Source organism: Corapipo altera, unplaced genomic scaffold (assembly GCF_003945725.1).
Source record: "Corapipo altera isolate COAL_440 unplaced genomic scaffold, ASM394572v1 78, whole genome shotgun sequence".
Taxonomy (NCBI): Eukaryota; Metazoa; Chordata; class Aves; order Passeriformes; family Pipridae; genus Corapipo; species Corapipo altera.
This window is the reverse complement of record NW_020884904.1, coordinates 5,902,922-5,927,685: the sequence shown is the minus strand read 5'-3', so window position 1 is coordinate 5,927,685 and position 24,764 is coordinate 5,902,922. Positions and strand designations below refer to the sequence as shown.

General features: G+C 38.4%; 1 protein-coding gene across 2 annotated transcripts in view; it reads right to left on the bottom strand.

Moving 5' to 3' along the window:
- Nucleotides 1-24,589, bottom strand: part of NUCB2 (nucleobindin 2) — a 29,939-nt gene extending 5,350 nt beyond the window's left edge. Inside the window, exons 1-10 of one of the 2 annotated variants that reach the window (XM_027651259.1) lie at nt 24,457-24,589; nt 12,840-12,983; nt 12,092-12,211; nt 10,695-10,821; nt 7,601-7,704; nt 5,773-5,958; nt 5,042-5,132; nt 3,413-3,471; nt 1,330-1,422; nt 211-300 (exon numbers count right to left, since the gene is read on the bottom strand). In XM_027651259.1, the coding sequence (XP_027507060.1) occupies nt 211-300; nt 1,330-1,422; nt 3,413-3,471; nt 5,042-5,132; nt 5,773-5,958; nt 7,601-7,704; nt 10,695-10,821; nt 12,092-12,211; nt 12,840-12,983 (1,014 nt within the window). In that variant the 5' untranslated portion in view covers nt 24,457-24,589. Of the gene's footprint in view, nt 1-210; nt 301-1,329; nt 1,423-3,412; nt 3,472-5,041; nt 5,133-5,772; nt 5,959-7,600; nt 7,705-10,694; nt 10,822-12,091; nt 12,212-12,839; nt 12,984-24,456 lie in introns of those variants that run through there. The other variant, XM_027651258.1, reaches the window with a different exon arrangement.
- Nucleotides 24,590-24,764: the final 175 nt, after the last annotated feature.

The following is a 24,764-nucleotide window of genomic DNA, read 5'->3' as shown; positions in this document are numbered from 1 at the left end:
GACCTTTTCCGTGTGTGAGAGGCCCATAAAGCTCACATCTGCATTACATTAGGCTGCTACATTTGTAGGTTACATTTAGCTAAGGCGCTTAACGACACACATACCAACACAGAACTGAAAAAAAGCAAAGGTCACAGACATGCCATTTGGTTTCCTGGTGGAGTGCTGGTAATGCTACTCTATGTTGTACTTGGAACACATTCTCATTACCTCCCAGCTGTCTGGCTCCAAAAATTCTTTTTTCTCTGTAGCTCTGAGGAACTCTTCCAAAGTCACCAGTCGGTCCTTGTTGATGTCAACCTATTTGAAGCAAAAAATTAAACTTAACCTAATGGGTGGGGTTTGATGGAGCTAATATTTAATTTCATCAAACAAATATCCTCAAATATAACCATTTTAATTGTTAAATTGTCCTATTTTCAAGGGATCACCCGCAACATCCTTCGAAAACTTCTCACAAGCTTATATAGCTTAACAAAAATAGAATTAAAAAGTAAATATTCACATTTTACTTCAAAAATCATTGGCTTTATTGGAAACATTTGTGTTCACATCCCTAACACTAAAAGTGGAAGGTATGACTTTTTTGAGGATAATGTTTTGTAGCCTTCTGGTAACTACTCTGACTCACAAAATTATATCCACTGTCAGATGGGAAGGTTCTGAATTGTGTCAGAATCCTTTAAGGGGAAGGGAGGAAACGCTTCCCTTTATGACTAACAGAAGACCAGGCTTGCTCTGTTCCTCAAGCTTAAGGAATATAGTTGAATACAGAACAATTATTTTTTATTATAATTATAAAATAAAAAAAATTATTATAAGTTGAACACAGTGGTTCAAAATATCCCCTTCCCTTTCCTCTGTCTTCTGAGCTGAAAACCCATCAGACCTGGTAAAGGTATTCACTGTCATAGGTGATACCTTGAGCTCTGAGCTCTCTCCTGAAGGGACAAAGGTGAGCTGTATGAAAGAAGCCATTGCTCTACACACCAGAATCTTAACCATTTGCCAAGTACCAAAGAACATTAAGAGTTCTTCCCTGTTTGACAAAATTCACAGGGAATTTCTATTGGATCTCAGTATCTGCAAGAGACAGAGGCTGCTGCACAATTCCTTTCCTGGAACTTCTTAAACAAGACCTAGTCAGCAGGCATTTACATCAGAATACAGGGACAGGGCCTGAGAATTGTTACTTTATGTGAATCCCTGCACAAACAGCATGCAGTGTGACAGGTCATCCCTTTTTGCTGCACTTGGACAACACTTCATGGCAGAACTGTACTTCTTGAACACAGAAGGAAATAAGCTCTAATGAATATCAGTCCCCACCTCATTCATTACATGTTCTCTCATTCTCAGCCTTTCTTCTTCCATTTCAACCATGTCATCCTCTTCATTCTTGGGATCATAAACTTTTTCTAGCTAAAATTCAGAATTAGTAAATGTTAGTTTGAAGAAAGGGCTGCTCATTCAAGTGACAGGGAATATCTGGAAAAGTAGCGTGAGACTGCTAAAAACCTAAGTTTTTATTGCCATTGTCGCAATAGAGAGTCCGTGTGTGTGTGTGTGTGTGTGTGTGTGTGTGTGTGTGTGTGTGTGTAACTTTCCTCTTTCAGCACAGTATTTAAGCTGTTGTGAGCCTTTCTTTCCTAAGAATGAAGTTTTCAGTTAATTCATGTGGGCTGTTGCAATTCCGTGCTGTGGCTGTTACAGTAAAGTTGACCTCAGTGTGCACAGTCTGATCCTGCATTTGATTCAAAGCAGGCAGAGGTTCCATGTGGTTTCTGGAATGGGAACTAGTAGCTTTTTTACCAGAGCATGCAGTTGACCCTGTAAGCGCTTAGGATATCACAAGACAAATTGAGTGCTAAATTTAATGGTCCACTTCTCCTCTTGCACAATGCCTTTCTGGAGAGTTCACAAGGCTGGTGAAGGGACTGGAGCATAAGTCCTATGGGGAGAGGCTGAGGGAGCTGGGGTTGTTTAGCCTGGAGAAGAGGAGGCTCAGAGGTGACCTCATCACCGTCTATAACTACCTGAAGGGAAGTTCTAGCCAGGTGGGGTTGGTCTCTTCTCTCAGGCACTCAGCAATAGGACAAGGGGGCACGGGCTTAAGCTCCGCCAGGGGAAATTTAAGTTGGATATCAGGAGAAAATTCTTTACAGAGAGAGTAATCAGGCATTGGAATGGGCTGCCCAGAGAGGTGGTGGATTCACCATCCCTGGAGATTTTTAAACGCAGATTGGACGTGGCACTGAGTGCCATGATCTAGTAAATGGACTGGATTTGGACCAAGGGTTGGACTCAATGATCTCGGAGGTCTTTTCCAACCCAATCGATTCTATGATTCTATTCTACGATTCTGTGATTTGTTTCTACTTAGCTTTCTCAGGCATTGACCTTCTCTTCCTTAGCCACAGGTAATTTTAAGGCCCCAGACTATTTGTTTTTAAACTAAAAAAACTACAAAACAGTGAGACATCTGTCAAAAAAGACTGTCCTGTATTGAGGGGGATTATGGCAAAGTATTGTTAGAAATCTCTATTTGGAAATCATGTTTCTTAAAAAAATTACACTAGTTTGAATTTATAAGCTTCTATACATACTGTATAGCACATTTCCTCTCTGACTCATTAAATCAGAAAAAAATATTAGACTAGATGTTGACAGCTGTAGTACTGGACCTCTGAATGGGAAATTTATCTTTTTTTTTCCCATAATACCAAAATATAACCTACTGAAAAAATTAAGACAAATGCCTTTCATTTTTTTGTTTATTGATTCTGCAATTCCTATCTTTGGAATTGCTAGCATTACCCTTCTGGGTGGCAAAGACATGCTAATATTTGTTTTTCACAACAAGAAACCAAGGCTTAAAGAAACTAAGAGCCTGTCTACTGTTCCAGATGTACATGTGCTGCAAAGAAGCCAGACACAAAACATGAAATTTCTGTAGCCACTACCACAGCGTGCTGTCCCTGAGCCAAGTCACACAAGTGTGACCCTTTTTCCCATAAGACTTGTTGATAAACACTGAATGAGCACAGCTACACATCTGCAGAACCTCAAAACCTCTACCAAGCTGCATCTAGGCAGAGCAGGAGTGCAGCTCTCTGTACTGCAATTTATACAGGTAACACCTATCCTGCAGACTAGTTATAAAATCTCAAACAAGCCTGTGACAGAGAAATGCATGGGCACTGGATCTCTGATGTCTGACTCCTGTTCTTCAACACCTTCATTTTGCCTGCTGATAGGTTTTGCATTTTTGTAGAACTACTAAGGATGCACAAAACTCAGCATAAATACGCTATTTTGTAGTCCAAAGTCACCAATTATACTTGGAAAAAAATACAGACATCCCCGTAACCATTTTCTGAAAGAAGTTAAGCTTCTGAATGTTTTTTTTTACCTCTTTAGTAAATAGGGCTTCTAATTCTTGCTCATCCAGGAAACCATCATTATTGACGTCTACAAAAAGAAGTGTTAAAAATGCAAGTTGAGTAGGTACAGAAAGTCATACATGTAATAGACCTTTCCTGAGTTAAATAAGGATCAGCACACACATCCCATGTGGATTAAAAACCTCATTTAACAAGCAACTGGTTACATAGGTTGATTTTCTCTTTAAATTTTTATCAGGCATTGGCTGAAGTGTACTGCCATTTTTGGTTGGTTGGACAAGTCTGGAGCAACATCCCTACTTCTTAGATTAGCAAAGTGAAATAGGTCACCACAGGATTGTGCAGAGTGCAACTGCCAAAAAATATTACTGAGAACAAGTTGTTGCAATTTAACAACCAAATTTGTAATTAGACTCAGGAGCAACAAAATTTTGCAGAAAAACTTTGTTAATTGGTAGTATGACTCTCCAAAAAAACCCTAAAAAATTATGTGAAAATCTATATAAATATGCAGCACTTGAGATAAATGTAAAATGACTTTTCATGACAGCAAATGCTGAGAATACTTGATAACTAATGATCCATCTTTTATTCTACATTGTACTCTGAATATTGTTATACTACCTCAGAAATTGAAAGAGAATGCCTATTTCAAATAGATGGTATTATGCAATATTTTTGTTTAACTGCTTCTAAGTTTTTTTAAATACCAAGCTCTAAGGCAAAAGGTTGTTTCAGCTACTCATGTTTTGGTAGGTTTTGCAGAAACAAGCTAACAAAACTTTTCAGAAAATTCTTTCAAAATCTCTTTCTAGAAAGAAGAAATAAGATTTAATAACTATAATACATATTTATAAATTTTATAAACCAAGATAAAAGCTCAGACTCAAGCTACAACACTTTTCTTCATCTAAATCATCATCTTTGGGATTAGTCAAATGTATTGTTCAACCTTTTGCAACCTAGTGCCAGGCAGGATCTACTTAGGGGTACTTTATGATGAAGCATTTAACAATATCAGAATTTAGGGTTACATGATGATATAATCACATTTAAAGGAAAATGTCCACTGAGATGCATCCTCATGTCTACTACGGCTACTACTTATTGCTTCTAGCTGCACATTGCTCAGAAACATAGCAGCAGAATTAGGGGGCATTTTGGTTTTTGTTTTATTAAGGGAATCTTGATAAACCTCTTCTGATGAGGCTTGGCACGTCTATGGCCATTCCAAAGATTAGGGGTGTCTGGTATTTATCTGCAGAGATGATGAGAAAGCAGGTTTTCCTCCACCACAGACACACCTCTGAGGATTTATTCCTAGTATGTAGTGTGCAAGCAAAGTTATAGATGGAGACAGCCCTCCAAGTACCCATACTTCCCTGAGTAATCACTCCTGGTATTTGGCTGTAGGATTTTAGGAGTAGTTAAACAAAACTCTGTTTTCAAATTTTAAGCCCCATTTAAAACTTTACAGGAAACTTACAAACAAGAACAAATATTTTCTCCTCTATACTATTCAGACCCATCGAAATTACTTGAGGTATAAGACTTCATTCTAGCATATCATAAACTTGTCCTCAGCAGAAAAAGAAAGTAACTTCACTTGTTCATTAAATTAAAACTAAACCTCTTACCGTGCAATTTGAAAAATGTTTTGGGGTCAAATTCATTAGGATCTAGTCCATCTGCTTCTTCCCACACCTCTTTCAGTTGATCTTTGCTTCCCTATAGATTGGTTAAAGAAAAACTATTCAAAAGACAATTTAGTGTAATTTTTCCGCATTACCTTTGCATTACGGTTTCTCTGAAAGGCTTTGTTTGCTGATTAGTCACATGGCAAATGGAATCAATGGAATTTTCTTTAATTCCCTTTTGGTCAGGTCTAATACATTCATTAGACAAAAAGGCCCAGGGAAAGAGAGAGTGTTTATGCATATTCTGTGGAAAGGAGCACCTGTAATAACCAGTCATGGCTACACAGACTCATCTAGAAACAACAGCTGAAGGAAGTTATATTAATTTGCCTTTTATAGAGCAAACGGTCCTGTGATACAGTTCCTTGCAGGTCAGGCACACCATGAAGGCATCCCTACAGTTTTTCATACTGTTCTGGCTTATTCCTCACGAGTTTCAGAATTCTGTAAATAAGAATTCTGCCAGCAAATAGCATACCTGTACAGAAAAAATGGGGGTTTACATAGTGGGGTTTGTAATGCTCTCAGCACTGTGCTCATGCTCTGCATCCATGTCAGTGAGAAGAGGCAGATGCTGAGAACAAACAAGATACACCCTTCTCTGTGTTAGCTTTTTCTCTCTGGAAAGGAAGGCTTCCACTCAGTCACATAAAAACAGACTATGGCCTTACAGGATGGTGAACTTTAGGGTGATCTCCGTGTTTTTTCTTCATCTCCTCAAATTTGGATTCTTCTCGCTTCCTCTTTTCTTCATCCAATGTTTTTAAATACTCTCTCCTCTCATGTTCTTTCATCATCTCATATTTCTTAAACTCCTCATGGCGGGTCTTATCATAGTTTTCCAGGTCACTTGTAGCCTAAAAATACAGATATATGCAGACATATGATTATGCCACATGATTATGTAATACCTCTGACATTAAACACTGTATTGTTCAGCACCATGAGCAAGGCTGGCCATTCTGCCATTCTCCTTTTAAATATAGGGTAGTCTAGCTGGGAGGGGTCCTTTCACATGACAGTGATGCAGAAACATCCGTGCTCTGTTATTTTCACAGAAATTAATTTACAAGGCTTCAACTGCTAGACAATTCTTGCAATTGCACAGTACTGTATAAAGGCAGAAAGGTGTCCTTTCTCATCAGTTAGTAATAAATTAAGTTAAATAAGTCCCACACTAATAGTACCATTAACTCCTTGATTACTTCAGACTGAGAACATTTGTAGTTTATCCCACAGTTTAATGAAAAAAGTGCATTCATTAATAGTGGGGGTTAGTTTGCAGTACCTTAATGCAGATTAAATAAAAAAATAAAACAATTATATGGAGAGAAAGAGTGAGAGTGAGGGAAGAATTTCTAACAAATATTGTATAGAGTTTAAAGATATGTCATTTTCACACAAGCCAAATGATTTTTTTGGGAGTGCTTTTCAAAGTACATGTTTACACCTCATATTTTCTCTCCATGATTTACATCTTAGTTTTCACTGTACCTTTTAAAAAAACAATTCCAAACCAAAGACCCCTTAAAATACCCATTATACTCTGTCAGTATCTTGGCTGAGAAATGAAGAGACAAAACAATAAAATATACAATAAAAGCAAGAACTGCCCTGTTGAGGATATGCATCTCCTAGCCAACCAGAATTTTCCCAGAAGTGGTGCTCAGAAATGGGAAGAAAAATTATATCTCTATAAAAAATAGTTTTACAGAAAATGGAGATGAAATTTTCCATGGGTAAAAAAGTTACACAAAAATTACAGGAAGCTAGAAATATAAATTACTTTTCGATTTATTTTGAAAATATAAAATCTGTCAAATTCTCATGTTGGGCATGCAGTGTTCTGTAAAGCATAGCTGAGATGATTTTTCCCTTTGGGAAGTGTATTTTTCTCTAGCAGTTGAAAAAAAGCCATGCAGTGCTTAACTACATCCCTTAAAAAACAGGCACTGAAAAAAACCCCACACCTGTGACTGATAATGAATCTGCTAAACAGACACTGAATGCCATGTCCAGTGTAAGCAATTTCTAATACTGGTATCTTAAATTCTACTCTGCGGTGGTTTTGCAGCTTGACATATATATAATAGAACCCAAAATTCATATGGGTAGGTTAGGGTTGATTACTTATGTAATTCTGTGAGACTCCTGTATCATCTAGAAATAGAAATCAGAAAATACACTTGGAAAAAATATACCTCTATCTAAACCGTATTTAATTTAAAGACTTCCAGAAAGGTGTATTTTATTCCCAAAGTTGCTTGTACTGGCATATGATGATAAGATGACATCCTGACATTTATGGGCTCTTTAGCATAATGCACACTGACAACAGTTTTCCAGTGTGCATGGAGACAACTGACTTTTCTCTGAAAATGAAAACTGCATGTCATTTATAAAAAGTGGTATACAGGAAAGGACTTGCCTTTACCAGAGGAAAAAAGCATAATAAATAATACCCCAAATCCCCCATAGTAGTTCATATCTGGTACTCACTGCTTTGATCAGCATATCTAAGTCTTTAGGTTCAAAGGTGTCAGGATTCTGATGGTTCAGGTGCTCAAACTGCTTAAGGAGAGCCTGATGGTCTATGCCAGTGTCTGAAACAATAAGGTACACGTGCGAAACATGAAAATAAGTTGGAAATCCAGCAAGATCAAGAAGTTAAAGTTTTTCATATGGGAGCTTGTGCCTTGTAAGTACCTTAGGCTCCCTGAGGCCTGGATAATTTTTTCACTGTTGGAGGAAACTATAACAAAATTTCTAAAGTTGTTTTTCCTGAAGGAGGTTGGCAAACTTAATGGCAATTTGCACTGCAGTCCCTCTAATGTGTCAGTGTTGCATCGCACACAGTAACTTCACATGCACAAATTAAGGCTTGTGGTTCAGCAAGGAAAAGTACAATCAATTTGAGCTACATAAATTAAGAAAAATATTTTATTCTCTTTTATATAAATGAGATGGTTAAAGTTGTGATGTATCAAAGCTAACAACTTGAATATTTTCCTGAAATGGGAAAAATCCAACTCTTCTACTGCCCTGTACATTTTACGAATGACTTAGATCTGGCCAAAGTTTTATGTACAATATGGTATAAAAGTATAACAAATCAGAGAAGCAGATATTCAGATTTCATTTGTGGAAAAAGAGAAGTGCAAAACAGTGGAAAGTGGGGTCTTCTGTCTAACAGCTGAAAGCGTTTTTCTCTTCCTTGTAACAGGGGTGATACCCAACAGCATCAATACACAAAGAACCAACAATTGAACACATTTCTACTACAGGCTTTTCTACCTGTTTCCATGGCTTCTGAATGCTAATGCTAGATAGTAATGCTCTCTTAAGAAGCACACACTTTGATATGTTAAGTACAACAATTGTGAAAAGCTTTTACTAGATGGCTTCACAAAGAATATTTTATTTGTTTAAAAAAAAAAATTGAAAAAACCCCACAATTTCAAAACTGTCTGTTTTACATGGAATGCTGTGTTTGTATTATCACAAAACAGCAAACACTGACCAGGGCAGATTTCAGCCATCATTCCTCCCTGGTGAGATCATGATTTCTGTTGAAATATATGTGCCTTTGCCTGGTTTTGAAACATTTTTACAAGTGTAATAATAGACTTAAGAAAAACAAACAAACAACAAAAAACCCAGCCCCCAAACCGATTTCCCTCCATTTCTTATACTTGGGGGAAAAGGTTCATTTGATTTGACAATATTTAATTGCCACATTACTGTATTATCTGAGATCCAACCCCTAGCATTCTTCTGTCCTGTACTGATCAGTCTAGTAGGATCTTGGTGAAAATATTTAAAAACACATCTGGATGTAGAACTGAATATATGCAGAATATAATCTCAGATTTGTTTGGGATTTCTTTTTATAAACCTGATCCATCTGAGAGGGAAGAAAACATGGGAATTTGTATGCTTTTTTTTTTTTCTTTTTTTAGATCAGACAGAAGACTAAGCTATTAAGTGGTATTCTAGGGCAAAGATTACCAGAACAAATAAAAGGAAATCAAACTGTTCTGCCTGCTGTTATTACAGAATGCTCTTTGTACCTATTCTAAGATGTTGTCTAGGCATGTGGATGCAGCTGTAGTTTGTAGGTAATCTGGCCATACTTCTTGTATATGATGCGAAGTACTCATGGGCAAAGCTGGCTATAAACTTTACAAAATGTTTTCACATCTTAGTAGTCACCTGAATATTCTGAACTGCAATAATCTGTTCCCAAATTTAAGATCTCACACTTATTTGGTAACAGATCTGAGCTGCTGGGGGGAATTATTTTTCTAAAGCACATTCTGTTAGTTACTATTGATTTATGACAGTAGAGGGGGCTAGTCCATCAAACTTCAAAATACACAAAATTACTGTGTACACAACCATTAAGTGCTGTCAGCTGGCTCACTGTGAATGTCACCAGGATGTCACTGGACTGCTTGTCTGCAACAGGAGCAACATCCCCATAAACACTTATTTGCACTTGCACACTTCTTCAGTCTATTTGCCACCTCTAAATTTGGCTTAGCCTGGAAGACAGATCTTCATTCTTGGAGTATTTTAATTTCATACATTATGGATTCAATTCCATGGGATCCTTCCCCATGACTTGAAAAGATTTTTAATAATAAAATAATCTGCATAGGCAAATTGAGACTTTTTTTATAAGAGTTTCTTTGTGAAAACACCATTTCAGAAACAAGATCATGGAGTCCATCATTAGGATCTTTGTTTATGAGCAACTAAATCTCTTTAAAAAGAAACCACTAATAAGAAATTTACAGAATTAGTTCTAAATGCATACTTTAAAAGTTCTTCAGTAATAAGAAATAAAAAGGGATAGCACCTTTTCCCACACAAACATGCAGTAACTAGAATAATTAGAAACTTGTATACTTTATTCACTAAAAGAAACTGCCTGAGTTTGTAAAATTTCACTAGAAATTAAGAAAATGAGCAAATGCTATCGAGAATTTTTTCACTCCAAACATTTTTCCTTCTTCAGGAGCTTAAAACTGACTCCAAAATAAGAAAAACAATCCTCTGAATATAAATGTTTAATGTTTGCTTTAAATCTGTAGAATAACTCTAACTAGTGGAAAGGGGGCTAAAAGACAACATGCTAACTGACTATCCAACAATAAATTTTCTACCCTGAAAAGTCCTGAAACGCTGTGTCATGTGTTCTTAAACACAGTCTTACTATGTTACTGCTCTCAGTGAGTAATTGTGAACTGATGCATTACAAAATAGAAAAGAAGCTGAAAAACAATTAGAAGCATCTAACAAATTTATTTATAAGTATCTAATGTATTTATTTATAAATAACTGAACTTGTCTCTGTCAGTGAAAAATCCACTGACAGAAAGAAGTTTAGGTATTTATAAAACACAGATGGCTCTTCTCTTATCCCCAGTTTCCTATAAAGACAGGTCTTTCCTGGCCCTAGGCCAGCTCAGAAAGGACACTCACTTTCAGCTTAGTTATTATTGTTGACAACAAAGCACAACTAATAGACTTTGGCATTTCTCCAACACAATTGCCACAAAACTCACCTCGGTAAATTTTGTATTCTTACCTTGAACAGAATCCATTTTAGCTTTAATTAACATTCTTAATCTTGCCACCTCTTGTCTTTTTAGTTCATCCAGCCGTGTTCTCACATGGTGGCTTACTAAATCAAGCTCTCTGCTTAGCTTTCCGCTCTGTTGAAAAACAAAAGTTATGTATAAAAACTAGAAGAAAGTAGTTTTTAGGATGAGACATGAGCTGCAAGACAGCAGACTAGTGGCAGTCTTTGGCAATACTGTAGCACTCACTGTAAGAATCTCAGTATTTTTCCAAAGAGCAGATTCAAAATTTTTATGCCTATGGTTATAGAACCAGAAAGGAATCCTAAAAGCTTTCTGAAAAGAAAATTTCTATCTTGCTCCTCCAAAGAGCAGAACCATAAATTGAAGGAGCAATGCCTAATAAGGTTTGTGACAAGTTTCTTGATCATATGTTTTCAACTTAGTTCACAAGAATTGTGAGAAACACACGAAGTGCTGTGTTCTTCATCCCCTCGATGAGGGCTGTAAGACTTCAGGGAAAGTACAAGCACGGCAACAGCCACCAATGTGTATTCAAGAACCTTGAAATGAACAGCAATATTCAAGGGTTACACTAGATGGAGCACAGAAGAAGCTGAAACCTGCCAATGCCAACACGAGGGATTAAAGGAAACACAAAAGGCAGGATGTCCTCTTTAAGTCTTGTCACTTTAGACTGTTTCCTACCCATCCCTTGCCGAATTTCTAGCTCGTAAAGGGGGAATGCAGAACAGCCACCACCCAGGGCCAGGAACCAAAGAGTAAAAGACAACAACGTGGGGAGGATTTGGACAGAGTGCTATGTGGATTGGCACAAAAGACAGGACAGCAGCAGAGAAATCCAGAGGTCTGATTTATTCCTATATACACTGACTTTACTTCTAGTACAACTCCTCAATATCCCCAGATGTTAAAATCTGTCTTGTAATTCTTTTCCACGTCATCATAAACATTTGTGAATTACTATCTTAGTCTCAGAAAGCAAATATACCTCTGTGTTCAAAACAGCATTCCAAATTACTCAGCAGGCAACTACACATGAAAGCTACAACTGCAGCTGTTTTGATGTACGTGAAGGTTCACCTATCTGCATAAAGTCTGAAAGTAACTTTTTAGGAGACAGGCAGCAGGCAGAAACTATGCATTCCAGTGTATGTTGTTGCTAGGGTTTCTTATGCTATGGAATATTCTTCAACAAACAGAAGTTCTGCTGTCCCTTGATTACAAACAAATATCTAGTAAAATACTTAATTAAATAAAAATTAAATTTAAGCTCACAAAAATTGAGAGGAGTATGGAAAAAAAAGGAAGAAAGAATACAACATACATGGCTCAAGATGATGGATTTAATTAACCTTGATTTAACTCTTTTTTTTGAACCTACCTTTATTTCCTCTATGTCAGCAGTCTGGAGTTTCTCCCTGAAATGTTTATCAGTTTCCAAGACATCTATCACTTGCCTGAGATATTCATCATAATAAAGTCCTGTATCCTTCAAAAAAACCCAAAAAGCGAAATTGAAAAAAGAATATACTGCCAAACATTTAGCCCTGTTTTAACACAATTATTGAACTGACACTCTAATCTCAGCAACACAGGCATTATGCTGTCTTACATATCTTTGTTTTTTCCTATTTGCATCACTGCCCTATAGCAACTTGATTCATTTGTTTCAGCAACTGACAAGAGGAGAAAATTGTTTAGGAACCCATGTAATACACAAGCATCTGTCTTGTTAATATAGTGTGGCTTTTTTAAATCAGTGCCATTCGTTCATTACTGTTCTATTTGAAACACGGAATTAGAATCAGCAAGCAGAATTTCCTAGGCCACCATCCAGTCCTTTGAAATAAGTCTCTGTGGAACAGTAAGTTCTTCCTTCTGTAAGCTGGGGAATCCCTTCCACGTGCCACCTCACCTTTACCAGCTCACTGAAAAAAAATGGAAGAGCAAATTTAAGCAGAACCTCCCCGTTGTAGATGGCAGACCCTGTGACAATCCTGGCTAACATTAGTTTCCTTCCTGCAAGTAACTCCAGTAAAGAACATGTACATTTCAGAAAGGGAGTTTCTTACCCCCAGATTACTGACAATTAGGAAAAATGCTTGGCAGATAAATTTCATTACACTTACTGGATTTTCTACCTTCTCTCCTTCTACGTGGCCTTCTCCTTTGACTTTTGTCTTATCTATGTCTATAGGTACAGCTTCCAAGGCCATTGTGAGACATGTCATCAGCAAAAGACACTGCTGGGGCAGGACAGGTAGCCACTTCATCTGAAATGAGACCAAGTCACAAAAATTAATATAAATGATGTTATCATACTGTACTGATTAGAATTTGTTGACATTCCTACACAGATACCTGTAATAACCCCCTTTCCACATGATGTTCTGCTCTTCAAGGAACACTAAAACCCAAAGAATTAAATACAGCTTTAATTTTTAAAGGCCATTATTATGCAAACGTACTTCCTCAGATTAGAGTTGTCTGCCAAACCTAAATTGTACTGTAAATGCTAAGAGATTTGTAGCATGTGGAGGTATTATCAATAACAGGTGGGAACACCTGTTTAGGATGTCCAAGTCTCACATAACTAATACTGACATTCCTACTCTGATCATGTCTTTGCTGAATTTATTGACAAACTCCTAAAGACAATCATTGACACTGAATCAGATCTTAGTGTAGTAATGCCAGTGTTTTTTTTGTTTCAGTAATGGAGTAGTTTGCCTAATTTGGAGTCAAGATTCCCTCCAAAATTTATTTGTAGGAATAGTATTTTACAATCCACGTTATATTCGTATTTCAGGTTGACAGACATTAGCGAAAAGCGTATTGCTGAGGCTGGGGCTTTATTCAGCAAGTCTCTTCTAGACTTTGTTGTCTTATATGGATCTAATTCACACATAGTTTGATGAAGATGGAGCACTCTGAGTTCTTGACCTCTGTCTTCTTTCCCTCCATCAAATCTGTTTGAAAATAGCTCAGTTCAGCCAGAAACTGATAAGATGGAATACTTAAATGGTGTGAATATAAAAATCCAGGTAAAAGAAGTAATGATGGTGATCCAGCATCTGACAGCAAGGTCAGGCTCTTGAGACAATCCGGCCAGTTCAGCCTGTGACGCTCCACAGTCTCTGGATAATATATAAAAAGTTTGAGCAAACTCCAGTGCTACATTAGTAACATAATTCACCTCCTGGAACATGAAACTTGCCAGTCAAAGACTGTCTAAAATTAGCTTAGGTATGCCAAAGAAAAGGACATAACATTCAAGAAATGTGCAGTCAAATCAAAAGTATACCTGCTACAAGGCAAATTTCTGTACAAAGGCTTTAGCTGGTCATGCAAGTAGTTCTGTCAAAAGTACTTATGTCCACCAGCAACAAACCTCTTTTTAGGGGGAGGGGAGAGGGACAAACTGTAATTACAGTGTCAGTGCCAGTTTCCCTGACTACATGATCTGGTACTTAACAGTGAAACATTGCTTTTGCTTGGATTTACTACAGTAATAAATGCACATAATGTTACGTATTCAATATTAAGCATTGCTGACTCCCTTTATTCACCCTTATGCAACTGCTAGGAAAATGAAAGCACTCTTATAACAAAAAAAAAAATAGAAGAGGCATACAAGATGTGCAGAGATACTCTTTCTTTTGTTAGGGATGAGGAAATAGCTGGAGATAAAAATATATTCACTTATCCATCTATTGTTTTATATGTCAAAGGTTCAAGAATTACAAGAATTCCCTGAAACTGTTTTTTCTTAATCACATCTTCAGCAGAAGGAGCCTAAATGGATTATGCTCCACAAATACCTGTTACTTTCATTTAAAAAATTACTAACATCTGCTCATTCCCAGATGGGACAGCAGGAGCTATTGCTGCTGCCATATTGAGCACATGAGATTCAGCATCAGCACTACTGTCAGATCCACAACAAGTCTCATTAGCTTTGCCTAGGTTATGACTTTACAACAAGCACACAAACACAAAGAAATCCAGACCCAGACCGATTCACTGGAACTGGTAAGGTAATTTCTATACTTCTACACAAGCTGTTGGCTTGCAGAGACTTACAGAGCTCATGAGTGAAGGAGTTATTTATTCACTATTGCTTTTAAAGATGCCAAAGTTCCAGTACTTTGGACGGTTTTAATTACAGAGTATTGTATAAATGCTGGGCCTAGGTTTGTTAATTTCAACAGGATTTATTCCCAGGAAATGATAATAACTAACAAATACTAGGTTTTCAAGTCTCCTACTCTTGACGTAGATGCCAAGACTGAGTATTTCTGAGTACCAACTGGATAACTTCTGTAAATCAAATTTCCAAGTTAATAGACTTGCCCAGAAGTCTCAGGCCAGGCCAGGCTACAAGGGCAGATCAACAATGCTGTTGGAACGTCCCAAACTAGAGCCATCAGTTGAGTCTGTATCCATTAGTAGCACGGCTCATTTTATGTATGGATAACAATAGTAAGTTAATACGTCTTATGCAGGCCCTCAGTTCTTTCAGCTGGCAGACAACAATCACCCTACTGTCACTTAATTTCTTCTGTCTTGCATGGACAAGATCAATTGATTTTGACCTCTTTTTTCCAAAAGTAGATTGACTCTGACACCAGACATTGCATTCTCTGAACACTGATGCTTGTTATTTTATCCTTACCAAGGCATGTTGAAGTACCTGTCAACACACAAACACAGCTAGATCACCACATGGGCTTTAATACAATGAATGGGAAGTTGAAATGGCTTAACTTGAGCAGCAAGTTGCACAGAAATAAAAAACAGTGTTTCTGTAACAGACTACCTACAACATGAGAAGTATGGCATGTAGTTGCACAGATAACACATGTTGTGTAAACCATCTCCTCTCTGAACCTGTCATCCATTTATCTCATTCAATTACCCCCTTAGTTTTTGTATTGGAAAAGATGTAAACAATTTATTCTTAATTACCATTTCCATATAATAGCTCTCCAAGAGCCATCAGACATCAGCCTAAAGAGTGCCAGCTTACCTATTGATTCCTTTTACAAAAGCTTTTCCATACCTTTGATCATGCTTGTTACTCTTCCCTGAATCTTTGCCAGTCCTTTAATGTCTGATTTGAAATAGAACCTTGGGTGGCCTAGGCTATGCTACAGATTTTATTGGAGCACTGTTTCTTAACAAAAAAAGTTTATAAACTCTATAGGTAGGACTAAGAATATTTGCAAGGTGATGGTTCCCTTTCAAAGCAGACTGAGACACAGTTGTGAGGAAGCCACTGTACTTTTCAGATGAAAGAAAATAGGAAAAAAAAGTAAAAGTGAGGCAAACAATCCAGTATCTGTCAGCTATGTGTATTTAGAAAATCAATAGGAGATAACTGAACCTCAAAATCCACTTCGAAAGATTCTGGATGAGCAGCCTGGGTAATAAATTCAGTAGACCCAGAGCACCACAGCCAAAAAGAGGTGCAGGACAAACAAAAATCCACCTTGCTGAAATTCTTGAAGAGTATGAATGGGGCAGTCTAGTAAATTGTAAGTTAAAGGCCATAAGCATGTAAGAAGTATAGGCAATGCATATGAAACAAAACTAATAAAACTCAAAATATTTATAAAGTATGTGAGTATAATAAATATATATACTCATCATTTTTAGAACTATTTTTAAAAGGTTATATATATTTGAAGTATTCCTTTTTAAAAAATAATAGCCTTCTGATAATGCTAAAAATTTGGACCCCAATAGATGGATATTTTTCCAACCAAACTATTTTCATATATACAAAACTATAGTAATAAAAGTAATTTAATATTATTATAGATCACTCTAGTTATGTAAGCTGTGTAAACAGTGTTTTAGAAAATCATTATGTGGCTATAAAATGAGCATGCTCATTTCAGGTAAGACCAACAGGTGAGATGCAGTGAGATGAAGAGAAGCCAGAAACTCAGGTGCTAACCATTGTTCTGGTGTTGACTCATTCTTTGCCTCAGGCAAGTACTAAAGCCAAGGCTCTCAACAATGACACCCAGCCTTTGATCCATTTTAAAGATATAACTAATCTCTTTAAAGCTCCTGACCCACAATTTCTAGTAACATGAACAGTTGTGGAGACACAGACTCCTGGTTTAGGCTGCAGGGGGACACACTTAAATTTTTAAGACTTTTTCCCTTACAACTCAGGAAACCTGATACATAAAATGTCCGCGCTCAATGAAACAACTGAGATAAAAGTAACTGTGTTGGTCTGCCAAACCTCATATGAGGGAGCACTGATCACCACCAAATTTAGGATGGGCAACTGGAGCTGTATCATCCTTAACTACCTCTGCAGTAGAATCAACAGAACTTATCTATCAAAAGCCCTAAACAAAGTGCCATTGGGTCTGCTGACTCTGTGAAATATATGCTCATGGGCAATTTGGGTTTCCTTGCAAATACCAACCTTTGTAATTACATGCTGTCATACATAATGGGAAATACTAGATGATATCACAATATGTTCTTCATATCTATTTGATGTAATAGGTTGCTCAGGAAAGATTACATCAGGCAGTTTCGTCTCAGGTTTTGCATAGGGTGTTTTTACTGTAGCTTTTTTGATAAAACAGGCTAAAAATTTCACACATACCAGGAAGAATTAAAAGCAGAGGAGTCCAAAATGGGTAAGTAAAAAATATCTCTATCATTGCAGCTGACTTTGCAAACTACTATGCCTACCACAGGATTTCCCACAGTACCTTGAGGAACCCAACTGTCATGTAACAAGTAAATTGGAAATACATTTATTATAATAAAAAATAATTACCTAGTGAATACGGAGTTATTGTATTTAGGTATCTATTAGTCCAAGACTAGTCATCAAAATTGCCTTAAGAAAAGCAGGTGACTAAGATTTGCATCAACTTTTAGAGTGTGACAGTCACAAGTGAGTCACTGAGCACATTCTACTCTGACCTGTATTAGAAGACAGAAACCAGGCCCATTGCAAATTCTAACATTAATCAGCTGCCAGAAAAAAAACCCCAGCATGATACTCAAATTCAGCAGCTAGAGGGAAGAGTGAGAAAAGGCAGGATGAGAGGAAAACTGGGGTTCCAGTTTTTGTTCCACTAAGCACTTTACCATTAAGAGTTCATTCCACTCTAAGCCTGCTACCAGCTACCTCCAAGAGTTCTGGACTTCTGAGAAACCCATTCCGGGATGCCCATCCCTTCCCAGGTATTTTGAGTGCATCCATGTGTCTGACCCAGGATTGTGGTTTCCTCTGTACTAGAGCCACCAAGTCAACAGTCAGTCCTGGTGCTGCAGAAGAGAAGCAGTTGTCAGTTTGCTCGTTGCCATAAGTGGTACATAAAGCACAGCAGACACGCTCCTGCCCTGCCATGGGGAATGTTATTATTACTATTCTTCCTACTCCTGTACAGTTTAATGCAGTTATGGATCTGCCCAGCTAACTAGTTACTTTCTTAAAGACAGATGGAGAGAGTTAATGTTACAACTGTCATCTGGAAAGTAAGTGATTTTAGTCAAAGACACGTAGCCCACCTAGATGAAAAGGTACCACAACTGTAATCTGCTGGTATCAGAAATCAATCTCATCTTTCCAATAGGGACGAACCAACATTTCTACTTGTAATACATAAAGAGAACTAATCATAAAAGTAGTGCTCTAGAACTGACAAATACTGTAGTTTATAAACAAGGGCAATATCATAAGCTTTTGGGGAAAAGGAAAAATAAAAACTTCTCCAACTATAAAGTATTTTAAAAAACAGACCGAGAGCCAAAAGAATGAGACAGTCAGCAGAAAACAGAGACACCAATGTACTTGCATGAACAGAAAAATACAACTGAAAAAGGAAAGCAGCAGGCTGTCTGCCAGCAATCTTGATCTTGATCCTACTAAAGTTAATCACAAATTCCTATCAACTTCAGTGGAATAAGATCGAACATTTGAATTATAAAGAGCTACAGGCTTTGAATGGTAACTACAAAATGCTGCTTCTGAAGTTTGTTCTAGCAATATTAACACAAGCTGCTAAACATAGCATTAGCACACCTGTTTTATATGGCTGCCACGTGTTACTAGTACAAACCCCAAAATTTACTTTTCATTAACACCTATTGCCCAGAAAATAACATAATTTTGGTACTGACATCTCCATCACCTTCCTAAAACATATTTGTGCTTTGCAAAGAAGTAACATTCCATGCCAAATTTTCTAAAATTGATATGAAAAACCATATAGTGATACCAGGGTGCATATGTAGAAGCTCAGTGAGGTGAGTGATTATGAAGCAAAAATAGTGCAACACTGTAAATGTCATATTGCACACTTGCACTTGGCAAAGCCATGTGTACCATGGTGGGCAATGAAAACATAAATCCATACTGATATAATGCACAAATAAGCCTACCTATTAAAAAAATATTACATATGCCTGCTATATCTGATATGGAAGTAATTAAACCTGTGTGAGACACGGTGCAGACGCACAGGATGACAGCAATGTTCTCTGTGGTCGTGTACTGTGACTGCCTATTTTTATGCTGTAATTCAGAGAAATGAACAATCTTCATAGGCAGTGCTGAATAAAAAAAAAAAAAAAAGCCCAAACAGGAAACAGATAAAATAGATCTACTGATTTTCATCTAAGAATATTCTAACCTCAGTACTAGAATGAGATCTGAGCTATGTAATGTACTCCTTCAGCAGGCTGAGCCAGCAATGTAGCAACTTGAATCTGTTTTCACCTCTCTGAAAGAGTGATATACCTGCCTATATATCACAGTTTAAACAGGGAATGGTTATAGATACATGGACTTTTCCTTTTCTTTAAAAATTATTTGTAAATATATAAACTGATTTTACATTAAATGTTTGAAATTAGGCAGAAACAGATTATTCTTCTGCCATATTTTCTGTTTGGAAACATGAGTGTTAGTTCCTCCCACACAGACACTGTAAGCTATCATACCTTAAGAAAGGACAAAGTCAATGAATCAATAGTTAATGCATTTTCTTCACACTGTTTGTCTAATGAGTTAATCTGGCATTAGCACAGATGAAATGTGGCAATAATTTTGAGAAGCAAGTGGAAAAACCTGTTTCTGCTCACAATGTTAAGCTAAACCTCCGGCTGTGGTGAAGGTGTCTCTTCACCAGGTCATCAGTCTAGAGATCCAGGTTGCTCACTAAAGACATGAGCAGCAAATGACATGAAAAGGGAAATGGCTACAAGCTGCAGTAGTTTTCCCTTTACAAGTTAACACTCAAAATACAGAAACACCTGCATACGTCCCTTCCCAAACTCATCCTTTAATAAGTTAATATGCAAGCTGTTAACTATTACAAACTAGCTATTATTGCTATACAGTTATATAGAGTATTTCATTATCCTTCAAGTATTATTTTCTCTTCTGTCAAAGTTGCCTACTAACACTATGATTCAGATGTTGCTTTTTTTTTTGTCTAGCCAATATCCAACAGGTTTCACACTGGACATGGTGTCCTAATCTTTTGTTTAAGCACATGCCACTCAGTTCTCTGCACCAGGAGACGTTCCTTACTTTTTCAAAGAAGCATTTTGATCTTGCATGTAAATAGTTTTATATAAAATAGTACCATTTAGGTACATAAAGGCAGCAAAATCCTTTTTTCTCATCCTGTTTACTTTGCTTAAATTCTTTTCTTTTGATCTGGAATTGTTGTATTTTTTCACTGCACTTCAGTTGCTTCATTCTCTTTACAGCTAAAAGCTGGCTGATGATACGGCTTCTTTTTTCACCTTCCCAGAAAAGAGAGCATGCCTTGACCATGCCCAGTACAACGTTTGCTGACAGAATCTCCCTTTAAAAAATGCACTTCAGCTGCTTTATTAAATGAGTCACCCAAATGCTGGGGGATACTATACAGCAATACAAACTATGACTGTGACTGATGTAAGATAATATCATGAAACAATACAACTGTATGTCCAAAACCAAAGTGGCATAGAACTAAAATGTACATCTGCTGCTACATGTGCTTAGCTCTGTGGTAAGTAAAGCCTGAAAACTATTTTTCTTCTTGTTGCAGTGTTAACTGTTTATTATTTAAATACCTGTGTGCACACACACAAATACACATACACATTTATAATAGCACCTGCCTCCAAGGAACTTCCCTATCCTTGCTTCAAAAAAACCAAAACATCAGTGTCTACAAAGCTGCCTTACTAACTGAAGAATGATGAAATACTAGTTCTTGTTCCTCAAAGCAACTTGCTTGATTTTATCAATTCTTTCCAATAAAGTTGGCTCAGAAAAAGATTTATGAAGCCATTAGTCAAGCAGAAACTTGTACTGAATTCAATACATACTTGATAAAAATCTTATCAACTTTAAAAGCAAATAAAAAAATATAAATTACTGGTAGAAATACAGCTTCCTGCACTATAGTTTCAGTTCCCACACAGAACATAATACAACAGCACACCTGGAATGTCACAAATTCCTTTTTCATAAATGCAAATGGCAATTTTGTCAGTGCTGACGTAAAACCAACCTCAAATATGCTACTACATGCAACCAATGTATTGGCTCAAGCTCTATCTCCAATCAAAAAGTATTTCAATTATTCTAACAATATGCATTTTGCTCTAGTCAACAACAAATGACGATGTTAAAGGAAACCTTGAATGCCCCAGGAGTTCAAGGTACTGTTTTCCCCTTTCAAAAAAAAATACAGAATAACTATCCAGAATAAATCTAGATCTAATGAGATGGAGCCAGATTTAAAAAAATATTTAGGCACTTAACGATAGCTCCCTAATGAGATTTATGTCTGCAATTTGCTAATTCCCATTGATTTTTACTCTCTTAGGAACCCAAATGCGCATAAATGCCCCACTCTTGTTTTATAAAGAATATAAAGCAGGAGAAATGCAATCACAAAAAGGGTGTATATATTTTATGAATTACCTATGGTGAAGAATAATATTTACAACTTAATATGATTAAAATGAAATGTTCTAATGAAATGCAGTTTCTTTCATTCTTGCAACTGTCAAATCACATATAGTACATAGAGCAAAAACTGTTGAAATGAACATTAATTTTGCCTCTGATTTCATTCGGTTTGGCATTAGCACCTGGTCATGATTTTAGCTACATAAAAGCACACCCCTATCCAAAGGGCTTGTGTCTACTGTGTATCTAACAGGAACTTCAGAGAAATCTCTTCTGCTTACTGAGCAATCAAACAGCCAAGAGCACAATACCTCACTAGATAAAACACCTCTATGCACAAGAGTTCAAATCATGGCAGCTCTGATAGAGGCTTTTAACTTAACAGTAAACGATTTTATCTTTCTTATGTAAAGTGCATTTGTTTAGTCAGCGCACCACTAGAACTGTGCATCAGTATTTCCACATCTCTAACATTTGAGTCAATGTATTTTACATTTTTTATTTTCTCAGAGAACTGCTGCTCTCCCCTTTCATGGCTAGCATTTCATTTACATATGTGTCATTAGGGGGGTGCAGCTTTTGACAGAAAGCCTTTAACTTGGCTTATACGAACAGAAAGTTTACGTCAGCAGCACTGCCAGTACTATGCAGCCAAGGTATGAAAACTCGGCCTTAGTCTTATTAAACAAATAATTCTTTTTGTTCTTGTTGCTTGGTTTTATTTGCCTGATGGGGTTTTCTGAATACAATTTCAGATTCCAAATAAATGCAGCTCAAGCAGTATTACAGCATCAAACAAATTTACACCACATGCCTTTTTATCCAACTACTAATGTAAGTTCTAAGCAGACCCAATGGGCAAGATTAATTTATAATTTGGTTTCCCTGGGTTTTTTTATTTGTGTTAACTATCTTGGCTAGAAGTGAATGGGATTCACATTGTTCTACACCAACACAATTTGTTTACAGATAGACTTATGCTACTCTTTTTTACATAATTATCTTTCTTATCCTGAAATAAAATACTACTACCATCCAAGAGATTACAGTGGTGAATAAAAGGGAAAATAGGTAACCATGGGTAGGAGGTAGGGTATGTAATCAGGTTAGTAATCTGCAGTCATGGTGGACGTGGCACTATGACTGCACAAGATCATTGTGTAGCAAATGACAATTAGAGATACAACTGAATCCTAAGTGCTCACAGAAGTGCAGGCTTCTCCCGTAAACTTTCTGTGAGTTTTAAGCAGAGGTCCATAAAGGTTACAATAAAACCTGGGTTAAAAGTTTTTGAAAGGCTCTTCCCTTCCTACCCAGTGTTCACAGTAGGAATCTTCCCTGTGCTGCTCTGTTTGGTTGAGAGGGACGGTCACTTCAGAATTCAGAGCAGAGCTGCACCAATACTGAGTCAACCACAGGACTTTTCTTCAGAGTGGGAGAAAACAAAATGACCAAAGAAAAGCCCACAAAAGCTCCACACTGAAGTTGATACCATGGGTGCACAGGTGCTTCATTGTTCATACTGTGATGGCCTTGTGTTGAAACTACTGGATGTTATCTGTCCATAGCAAATACATGCAACTCAAACAACAGAGGCTTTTTTTCTCCTATGGGCTTCCTAAAAAGTGTTGCCAAACATAAACTCTTTCAAAAACCTTAGCCATGTTCATTTCATCCAAAAAATGTTACCTCTCTACAGCCATATCTCAACTTTTTTCCTCTTTTGGAATATTTTCTGAGTGCAGTGGCCGGCCTTGCACTGGAGTATTTTATGGAGCTCCTCCGGTGGTATTACAGTAATAGTACAGTAAGAAATTCAGCTCTGGGGTCCCCAGCACAACAAGGTCATCCATCTGTTGCAGCAAGTCCAGAGGAGGCAACCACGATGATTAAAGGGATGGAGCACCTCTCCTATGAGGAAAGGCTGAGAGAACTGAGACTGCTCAGCTTGGAAAAGAGAAAGCTTTGGGGTTACCTAATTGCAGCCTTTCACTACCTGAAGGGAACCTACAGGAAAGATGGAAAGAGACAAGGGAAATGTATTTACAAGGGCATGTAGTGACAGGACGAGGGGGAATGGCTTCAAACTGAAAGAGAATAGGTTTAGATTACATATGAGGAAGAAATTTTTTACTGTGAGGTTGATGAATCACTGGAACAGGTTGCCCAGAGAAGCTGTGGGTGCCCCATCCCTGGAAGTGTTCAAGGCCAGGTAGGATGAAGCTCTAAGAAACCTGGTCTAACTGAAGGTGCCCCTGACCAAGGCAAGGGGGATGGAATGCAATGATCTTTAAAGTCTCTTCCAACCCAAACCATTGTGTGACTCTATGACAGTAACGCCGAAAAGCTCTGCCCTTTCTAATGAAATCAGTCGAGCCTCCTGCCCAAGTTTCCCCTGCGGTTGTGGAATTCCCAGCCACTCAACATTTTCCCGCTGCAGCCGCTGCCGCTGCCAGCTCTGCCTTCCTTTTCCCTGGCGCTCTACATCGCTCTGCAGCTCACCCACCGCCCTGATCCGCGGGTACCTGCGGCCGTGGGGATGGAGCGAGGGATGGAGGGGACACACACACACACACACACATCTGGAGCCGCCCGGGAAAACTTCGGCTGCGCTGCCCCGCACGGGAGGCAGCCCCGCGATTTCACCGTGACCCCCCTGGGTGCGAACCCGGCAGGCGGGAGGGCGGCGAGACCCCCGCGACACAGACCCCACCCCGCCTCCCACCTGGCAGCCGCCCCGCCGCCAGGGCCTCCGCCACCGGCGGGGGCACCGGGACGGGCGGCGCTACCTTTGGGTCCCGCTGCGGCGGGAGAGGAGCCGCTGCTTCTCAACGCTGAGGTGCCTCCTGAGCGCGGGGGCCGAGGGGCGAAGCGTGCCCGGGTGTCCCCCGAGCGGCCGCGGCTGCGGGTGCGGTGCTCGGTGCGGCGCTCGGTGCGCGGCGCGGGCGGAGCGGTGCGACAGCCCCACGGCGGCCCCGCGCCCGTTGCCATGGGCACAGAGCCCGCCCCCCGGAGCGCCGCCATTGGCCGGCGCTGACCCCTCGCGGGCGTCGCGGAGCGCCCCGATTGGCCCGGCCGGCCCCGCCGGCGCGCAGTG